This window comes from Aptenodytes patagonicus, chromosome 10 (assembly GCF_965638725.1).
Source record: "Aptenodytes patagonicus chromosome 10, bAptPat1.pri.cur, whole genome shotgun sequence".
Classification (NCBI taxonomy): Eukaryota; Metazoa; Chordata; class Aves; order Sphenisciformes; family Spheniscidae; genus Aptenodytes; species Aptenodytes patagonicus.
This window is the reverse complement of record NC_134958.1, coordinates 8,484,964-8,494,882: the sequence shown is the minus strand read 5'-3', so window position 1 is coordinate 8,494,882 and position 9,919 is coordinate 8,484,964. Positions and strand designations below refer to the sequence as shown.

The window sequence follows — 9,919 nt, the reverse complement described above, 5'->3', positions numbered from 1 at the left end:
AAGGATCCTTTCAGAGCTGTCCTAAATTCTCCTGAGAGTTTCACTCTGGGCTTTTATTTATCTACAGCCAAATGAGAAAACTAAAGAGGGGGTGGGGAGAGACAATACAGATAATAAACTATTGGAGCTGAGCCTTGCTGGGAAAGGAGATGCGCAGCAATGGAGTCCGAGCAGGTACCGTCACCCTTCCCCTGCTCACCCTAGCAGCTGGGATGTGCACCCCAATGATTTCCCCTTTCTTGGGCATCGCTCTTGGCCCCAGTAGGGTCTGTTACCGCCCTCTAATGAGGGAAACCAAAACTGCAATTTTTTTTGTTCATTTTCCTTTTTTGAAAAGCTGAAGGGCTCCTTGCCCCTGCAGCTGGGGCCAGGGAGATGCTGAGGCCGGGTGGGACAAGGGCATCAACTGAAAACACGTCATTTGGGCAAATCTATGCAAAGACACCCAGCACCAGAGGTTTGAGACCCGACCTCCCCCTCCTTCAGAGCCCTGAAGAACTGGCAGCTTTTGGAAAGAGCCAAACGCATTCCCTCTGCCACCACTTGCACCAGCTCACAAGAGCTCAGCTTTAGCCAAATCTGCAGCGTCATATTAAAACTGCCCAGAGAGCAGGGGGCCTGGGGGTCTCCCTCACTTGCTGCCCTGCCAAGACATCACCGATGGTCCCCTGCTCACCAGCCTTGGGCAGCGAGCAGGCAGCAAGAGCACACCTGCATCTCCCGGTGGGACAAAGTGCTGGATGTACGGGGATGGTGACCCCCGAGTGACCGGAATGCCCCCATCCTTAATCACACCTGGCACTGAAGCTTCCTCAGGAGGCGAGTAGGGAAGGCACAGGCCATGCAGGGACACCAGGGCACAGGGGCGGTGGTGGCAGCAATGACCCTATGGCATCTCTGAAAGGTTCAAATTGCTCTCCAGGTCATGCTCCGCAGCCGGTGAGGGTGCAGCCCCAGCCTCTGCGGGCAGCCCCTGGGGGCTCCAGGGTCCCATCCCATCCCACCCCTCTGCCTGAAGCACATCGTCCTGTAGTAGATGGCTGCTGAAGTGCCACAGCCTGGCGTCTCAGGTATGGTTTCAAGCCCCGTTTTGGCCGTGCCTGCCCATCCCCTGGCCTCGGGCCAGAGCCTTGGCTGCTCCGAGCTTTGCATCCGACCACGCCGGGTGAGCGGGGACACCGCAGCCGCCCGGCCGCTCTTCACACCCGGCTCTCTGGGAACAACCACAACTGCAGAATGCTCTTCACCAAAAACCGGCTTTTTGCTGGGAACCGGCTGCCCTCTAGAGGGTCCGCTCTGGCACGGCAGAAAGCAAAAAGCGGGGGCTTCTCGGCCTCCCCGTCCCCTCACTGGGGTGGGTGTGAGGCAGGGCTGGGGGTCCTGCTCCCTGCGGCTGCACGACGGCTTTGCCCACCACCTTGGGTAATGGGTCCCCTCACCCAGATAAGCCAGCAGCAGTGACCACGGCTCCATGTGCAATGTGGGCACAGCCCAGCCCTGGCCCCCGGCCCTGCCCAGCACCCTGGGATGGCCACAGCGCTGCATGGACCACGTCCTTATGGAGGAGACGCTCCTGTGGGACCGACTGGACCTGCAGAGGTGCGGGAGGTTGCATCATGCCAAGGGGTCATTTCCCCATCGGTTTTGATGAGGCCTCAGGATTTAACTGTTTGCAGCATGGTGCTGCGGATACAGGCTGGCAGGGCGATGCTGGGCTGAGCTGTGCCAGGGAGCCAGTGCCGATGTCCCCCGGCATCAGGGTGCCCATATCCTTACCTGCACCACTGCTCCGGTTCCTCAGGCCCCTGCTTCTCAAGCTTTCCTGTGGGTACCCCTGGATAAAAGATGAGTCAGCGCTGAATTAAAAAGATCACCTGCCTCAGGTAGATTCACACCCCTGTGCTCCAGGAGAGCACAGGGACACCTGGACCAGCTCCCCATAGTCCCTGCACCTCCCTCCAGCCAAGCCCCCTCTCCCTGCCACAACCCCACAGCTAACAGCAAGTCACTCTTTCCATTAGGAAATCCATTTTTCAGGGGCATGTAACTCAGCTGTGGAATTTCACTCTTGGCTGAAACTTGGCTCAGCAGCAGAGAGGCTGGGAAGGGCTGGACCCAGTGGCTACAGGTGTGAAAAGCCCTTTTTACAATGAGCTCTTACAACTTGGGAGAAACAGCTTCAATCCCTGCACCGTGTCTTGCTGTGTGGGCCTCAGTGTGAACGGGTGGAAGGTAAAGGCCAAACCAAAGCAGCCTGCAGGAATGCCATCGCATCCCACCTGGGGAGAGGGGAGATGCATATTCTGCCCAGGAGGGGCCAGGGACAGAGCAGAGAACTCCACTGATGCAGCAGGAGAAGCACTTCTCCTAGAGAAAGGGGAATTCTCCCTGGAAAGGGTCAAAAAAAAGTTTACACACCCCTAGAGATCCAGAAAAGACAGAGGTTGGATAAACACAAACATCGGTACCATCCCAGTAAAATCCTGGTGCAAATGGGTGAGGAAATGCATGGCTTCTCCTGATCGGGTGGAAATTCCCATCCAAAAGGGGTTTCCAAGTCTCTATCACCACAGACCGCAAAACTATGTAAAACAGTCGAGAACAACATGCTTATTCCTGCACAGTGAAAATACCCATCCCGGCATGCCCGTGGCTGGCAGGAATGGGCCCTGTGATCCCGTAACAGCCCCGGTTTTAGGCGCTCGTCCTGTGCTTCCACCAGACCTGCCGCCGTACCGGAGGGCTGCAGGATCCTCCCAGACACACTACGCTGGGGCGGTTCTGAAAATCTCAGTAACACTTTTTAATATACAAGAATCAAAAGTACAGCAGTTTTACAATGTAGGAAAATTTAATACATACTATATAAACAACATATTTACATCAGAAATCACTAGGACAGTGGCATCTTTTCACAAATATAAATTAATATTAATTACTGGTTTTAGTCAACAGGTTTAAAAGTCCACATTTTTACAGTAAGAGTCCTTCTCTCCCCAGAGGGGAGGCGGAGGTCAGGAGGAAACGGGTGAAAGCAGAATAGTATTTTTGTGTGGATCACTTAAATTGTTCACGTAAGGACTTCAGAGAGCTGTTAAGTGTCCACTTTGGTTGGGCACTGCATCGCCTGTCCGCAGCAGGTTTTAGTCTGCAGGACTTCCATCATGCGAATTCACAACTTTACACCATTTCCAAAGGGGTCAGGCCGAAAAACTCTTTTTTTAAAAATAAAAACCCAGCAAGTTGCTACTTTTTCCTGCAAAGAGGCTAGAGGGAATCCTGCAGCTGGTTTGGAAGGAAGAGCTGTACCAGATGTTGACACAAACACCGCAGTGAAGTTTATGGCTGTGGACCTGTCCCCCTCTGATCCCACTCACATCCAAGTGGCTGTGTCTGGTTATGGTCCCTGTTGAGGGGACATAAAATATGCGTGCGTGTGTGCTTGGGGAGGACTTTCTCCCAAATCTAGTTCTCCAGCTTCATTAAAACCAAACCCAGTGAAGACCCACCCACCACAAGTGAACAAAACTATGCGACTCCAGTATCAGGCTAACGTGACAGCGGGGACAGCTCTTTGGTGGATAAGGGTAAAGCTTTTGCTGTTGCACAAGAAGGAAACCCCAACCAACCTCATACCTGGGACGAGCAGAACCACCCCCCACCCCCCCACACCTGGACACAGAAAAAGCCTCTTGCTGGGGTTCAAAGTTTTCCTGCACCAACCGTAACACTGGTCTGGCCAGTATTGCCTTTTGCTACAAGTGTATGGCACAAACTTTCCATCACGATAGCACCGCTTGGTGAACAAAAAGAGCAATTCTCTTTGCCCCTCTGAGGTTTCTTCCATTTTCACATTAAAAGCTAATACCTCTGAAAAGAAAGGACCTCTTTGTTGAATATCACAGCAAGTGTGCCTGCAATCACAGCTTAGTGAGAAACGCAGCGGAAACACGCTATCTCAACACCTCCCATCACCCGGCAGCTCCAAGGGGGACTGTGGAAGACTCGCCTTCACCTCCTCCTGCACAAGTAAACACAAGCGTTAACACTTTCTCGGGGCAGTACAGCGTTGCCCATACCGGTTAGCCCCTACGGAAGCAAAATTGCCCTGCATTTGGTGGAAATCTTGCAAAATAAAAACAAAAGGGGAGCAAAACGCTTCCCGTGTGTCCCGTTAAAGCAGCGGGCTCAGAAAGGAGTGAGTGCGGATTTCAAGGGATGCACTGCGTGGAGGGGGGACATGGGGGTATTAGTGTCGGTTTGTGTGCGCCTTCCAAGGCGCTGGCTGGAGTCAGGAAGCCAGCCCTGAACACCCATCTCCCTTCAGTCTTTCCGGGAAAGGACATCACAGCTTATTAGGGTCAGATACTGGCATCTTAACAGGAGGCCCAGCTTCTGTCCCCCACCAAAAAGAGGAGTCTGGAACAGCCTGGTCTTTAATACTGTGCTCCGGGAGATGACACATCCCCAGACACCACGCTCTAGGCAGCCTGGCTGTTGGGAGAGCTTTGTGGTCTCCAGGGATGTGAATCTACGAACAAAGACCTAGGACCTGAAAAATAATCACCCAAGCTACTTCTAGCCAGCAATCTGTGCGCAACCCCTCTCACCACACCACGGTCTCCAGGCTGGACACTGTTCTGCATCATACGCTGTGGCTCGAATACTTGGAGGAGTGTTTGCTCTGAAGTCCACTGAGCTGGGCTGCAGACTCCTCTTTTCCCTCTGCCATGCTGGGCTCCTCAGACATTTGCTCCAAGGATTTTTAAGGACCCAGTCCTGAACTCCTCATTCTCTCCCTGCTCACTTAGGTGCTAAGTCCCCAGGCACATTTCCAATTTAGACACAGAAGGTTCAGTGCAGGTACTTTTAGCAATTCAGCGTTACTGCTGACTGCTGGAACGGTGGCAGGAAGGCGACCATTCGCTGAACAGCGATCAGTCCAATGGATTCCTATTTAATTCTGCTCTACCATCCCTTATCTTTTGGTTGCAGTAAAGGTTTGTGATCACTGTTTCGCAAGGCGCAGAGAGAAATGACTTGCCCGAAGACTAGAGCACTTCAGTGACAGGGAGGTTAGGAGCTTCAGGATCCCCAGATGCCCAGAGCTGTCTTTTGACCTTGCAGCTCCCAGTCAGCATCTGTATTAACTCCTGGACCATCCAAGCTGCCCATGTCAGAAGAGAAGAGGAGTTTTGTTATGAATTCCTGAGCCCTGTCCACTGGGAAATACTGTTCTCACCCCAATTTCTTTCCTACTGGTTAGAAGTGAACTAAGCCTTTGCTAAGGAAGTCTTTTTTCCACATATCCCAAAGCCTCCCGGAGTCAAGATTTGGCAGTTCCAGCCCTGAGGTGGGAGGAGGATGGCCAGCACCTCTTCTGTTGCAAGGGACACAACAGCACTCAAAGCAGAGCCAGTTTCTTGAAATGGATAAAGACATGAGAAATGATAATGTGGCCAGAAAAGCGATGGATTGTCACCAGCACAGCTCCAACTCCTTTGGAGTCACTCTGCAGGGACGTCGAGTCCCTCTTTCAACCAAAAGCTTGGCTGCTGAGGGACTCTCCTGTCCCTCCTTGAATACCCTCCCGTTGCCCTATGCTGGTTACACACAAAGCCCAGCCCAACCAGTTTATATCCCCAATCCCAAAGCAGCATCTGTCACGTAACATCAAGTCAGAGCAGGCACACAGCCTTCTGCACAATCCTAAGCAGCATCAATCCGCCTTCTCAGTTTGGGGAAACACTGGCTGGGGAAAATTCCCTTGGGTCCATCGGACTGGGGAAAACAAAAACAAAACAAAGAATGAGGCAGCAAGGCTGGTTCCAGCATTCAATGGTAGAAGAGGGGAAAGGAAATGGGAATCCAAACCAGAACCGAGAGCTAGGGAACATCTTCCTCCACCTGCTCCCCCAAAATCCTCCTTGACCCAGCAAGATGATAGCAGCATGTTCAGAGTTTCTGGTTGCTGGCTTGGAGAAACCAGCCACTGTTGCATCAAACCAAGTATTTCAGACGTGCGCTTTCCCCCTCTCAGTCACTTTATGTTTTCCGAATGTTCCAGTTATAATCTGGATTGTTTTTCTGTTCTAATGACCTATCCAGAGGTGACCTGTGATCGAGAGGTGACTTGGAATCGTGGGGGGATTTCTGAGAGGGGGGTGAGCGAGGGTCCGACACTGCAGGGTGAGGTGGAGGGAGAGGCTGTTTGTAATCTCCCGATTTGTCTGTGTGGAAGGACCGGTAGTGGTCCGAAGGTCCTTGGCCATGGTATCCCATGGGTGGCCTGTGATCAGACATCCGTCGGAAATCCTGCTGGTGGTAGTTCTGAGGCCTGAACTCATCGGATCGTCGACGCTTGGAATCGTGGTGGTGCCTGCAGAAAGAAGACGAATGGATGGAGATCAGTTCCCCAGGGAAAGCCTGGCCACTGCAGCCAGGTGCATCGTTGCAAACTCCTCCCAGCCTTTCTGAGATGAAAGGGAATTTACCTGTCGTAATAATCTCGGTGGCCTCTGTGGTCTCGGTCACTGTTGTACTGTTCGTATGGCCTCTTGCGGGAGAGGTTATTTGGTCTGTAGTTCCCAGAGCTCCGGTGGGGCTCTCCACGAGATCGCCGATCCCCATAGTGGTGGTCCTTGTACCAGTGCTGCTCATACTGGTGATGCCGCTCCCCACCCCACATCTGGTTGCTGTTGCCACCGTAGTTGAACTTTCGATCCCTCTGCCATTCTCCTCGGTCTGCAATGAGGAAAGCACCAGTAAGTGTCTTTCATACTTTAGTTTAAGCCCATTACTTTGCTGAATTCTCAAAAACATGGTAACTATTGCTGTGCCCCTTTAACTTTCTCCTCCCTAAACTATGTGGGCCCCATTTTTTTCTTTTAATTTCTTTATCATTATTCTAGCAAATCTTATTCTGTCCTGTTCTTATACTCTTTTTATCACTGTATCATCATGTTTTCTAGTCCAGCAATAAGAACGGTGATAATACATGTTCCATCCCATCACCTTTTAAGCCTGACCAGCCACAAGTCCCAGAAGGATTTGTGTCCAAGAGCAAACAGCCATTAGGTTAGAAGGGATGGGTTTCTCCTGGCTTGCCAGTGCTCACCTGTGTTGCTGAAATGTCTCTTGTTTGGATGGCCGTAGTTGTCACGTGGGTGCCCGTGCATCTGCTGCTGGGTGTGGGAAGGGGGCAGGTGGATCTTCTGGGAATGAGGATTGTGAGGCACATGAGACTGGGACATCACAGAATCGCGGCTGGAGCCTGAAGGCTCTGGGCGGAATGGCTTCTTCATGCTGGACATGTCCTCCTTCTTCTTTTGTTCCTGCAAGGTGCAAGAGAGCGTTACAGCTCAACTGCTCTTCCACTAAAAGAGTCAGACTATGTGAGCAACGGCCTCATCTGTCAGGCTCTGGATTTGTCTGGAGACTCCCCACACTGTAGGCCACCCACCTCTTTGTGAGGGCTTTGTGACTGAACCGTGCCCAAGCGTGGTATGAATGGCAATGGTACAAGTGTGGTGGAGGACAGGCGCAGTTCTGCCCCACGTGGCTCTGCTTCTACATCCTATCTCTACAGGGCAGCACTTCCAGGCTTTTCACTCAAATGGTCAACTCAACACAACATGCCACACCAAGCAATGGTCAGAACAGCCAGGACAAAGTGACCAGTGGTGTTATGCAAGAGGAGAGATTTCACATGAAAGAGGAGGCAAACACAGCCAGGACTGTTTAGATGCTAAGAAAATGTCAACAACAATAAAGAAAGCCCACGATAAGAGACGGAAAGTATTGATGCTTCAAGTGCAACAAGTTTTAAAGACAGCAACCGGAGGGAAGGCACTTCAGATCTCACCTCTTCTTCCTGCGATCTTTTCTTATGAGCCATCTTGTAGAGTTTGTGCAATTTTCTGGCATCAAATTCTGTGAATTTTGACACAAATATCCATAGGTTCCTAGAAGGACATGAACGTTTTCTGTTAATTGCTACATCACCAGTTTAACTGCCATCTGCTTTCAAACCACCATCAAATCAGTTCTACCCTCTCTGGAAAACAGTCACAACCCAGCTCAGGACAGGATGATCAGGAGAGTTGGAACCAAGTTCTTCAAAGTAAAATAAAGAGGTTTGCACTGGTTTATCTAAACTAGCTCTGAAATCAATTTAAATAAAACCAGCACAACTTGCAGACAAAACCCTCACCTGAGACTGGTCATGGAGTGAGTGGGCTAGAGAATGCAAGATTTCACAGGTTAAATAAGAGGCAAATGGCACACTCATCCACATAAAACCCAACAGCCTCTGACTACCATTTTTAATATCAGACCAGCCAAAGAAAACAAAATGATCCCTCACCTTCTCCATAGCTTGATATGATCCTGGTCAGTGTAGGCTTTAAGGCACTCAGAGATGCGGTCCCCAATTTTTAGGAGGCAGTTGCGTGTGTGCTCCAGCTGTTCTTGAACCGTCAGTCCCTTATCAGGCTTATCGAGCTGCTTCAGTGCTTTTTTCACTGGTCTCATCCTTTCCTTGCACTTGAAAAAGCAATAGGGAGCAGAAAGCAATTCATTTGCCACAGGGCTCTACACTGTTCCCTTGTTAATCAGACAGAGCTGGAAGAAGTTCATTAGCACAAGATATTAGCTTTATCTGACCATTAGGCAAGGAGAAATCAGCTATGAAAATAGTAATTTGTTAGACACGCTGCAGAAAATAATCAGGAAAAGACAAGAGTCTCCCCATCTCCACTGCCCCCCCTTTTAGAGGGGAACGGTTTGCAAAGCAAATTGTAACTGCACACGGTCTGCTCTTGCACCGATCCCACGGCAGGCAGGGAAGCGTAACCGAGCATCGACAGGCTGAACCAACAGCCCCAGCTGAATGAGTGCTCACTCAATAGCCTCCCTGTCCATCCCCATCTGTGGCCGCTTTAATCTATAGCTTTTACCAAAACTAGAAGACATGAGATGAAAGCACCATCTTTTCGGCTGTGCGCATCAACACAGTGCACAGACAGTAAATCAGACAGGTTTCTACTGCCTGACTGGACCTTTCATGCACCACAGAGGGAAAGTTAAAGAAAAAAATAACACAGGACCTGCAGGGAGTACACAGGTCTTAATTTAGAGAACTGTTTTTAAAAACTGCTATTTCAGCATTTCCCTGTGCAAGTCAGGCCAAGAAGAGTCTGTCATGACAACTTTTACTAAAAGGCTAATTTTATAACAAGCTCTTGCAGCAAACATTCTCTTGCAGCCATGTTTGCTGCAAGAGCATTTACGCAGCTAGAGAAGCGCTTACAGCTCAGACAACTCCGTACCTCCCACGGCCATACAAGGTCACCCTCAAAACTCTCCCGTATTTCCCCGCCTGGAAGAGCCCCAATGGCTCCTTGCCTTCTACAGGAGAGAGACTGCCACATAAGGCTGCAGGGTCGCCTTTAATCCAGGGCTGTCAAATGAGCGGTGGGAACTTATCAGCTGAAGAAGAGAGCCCTTCTGCATGCTCTGTTGACATGCTGCTCTCCTCTGCCCTGGCTGGCATCCCTGGCAGAGGGAGGGGATAACATGCACTCATGCAAAGCTAAATTTTGAAGAGGGTTATCTGAACCCTTTAATGGTGCAATTGCTTGGTGAGAACTGGGAGCTGGAAGAGCTTTGAAGTTTCTTCCAGTTTAAGTGCCATTTACAGCAGCCAGCTGGTAGGCGCAGAGGAGGCTGGTGGACAACTCTCGTACAAGGTGGTTCTGCCATGCTCTCAGACCGGCCAGAGGTAATCACTGTGGGGCACTAATGAGGGGGCTCACACCCTGACACCTAAAACACGTCCTCAGATAACATGCAAGCAAACCCCAGCTACCTTGCTGGGCTCTCTGCCACCGCCCTCCCATCTCCTGAGGAAAATACTCAC

General features: G+C 50.8%; 1 protein-coding gene across 11 annotated transcripts in view; it reads right to left on the bottom strand.

Annotated features, from left to right (window-relative positions):
* Positions 1-2,783: 2,783 nt before the first annotated feature.
* Positions 2,784-9,919, bottom strand: part of CHD2 (chromodomain helicase DNA binding protein 2) — a 91,591-nt gene continuing 84,455 nt past the window's right edge. For all 11 annotated transcript variants that reach the window (XM_076347976.1, XM_076347973.1, XM_076347974.1 and 8 more), the window contains 5 exons: positions 8,366-8,544; positions 7,865-7,964; positions 7,118-7,334; positions 6,495-6,744; positions 2,784-6,379 (listed from right to left, as the gene is read on the bottom strand). In XM_076347976.1, coding sequence (XP_076204091.1) covers positions 6,046-6,379; positions 6,495-6,744; positions 7,118-7,334; positions 7,865-7,964; positions 8,366-8,544 — 1,080 coding nt within the window. In that variant the 3' untranslated portion in view covers positions 2,784-6,045. The remainder of the gene's footprint in view (positions 6,380-6,494; positions 6,745-7,117; positions 7,335-7,864; positions 7,965-8,365; positions 8,545-9,919) is intronic.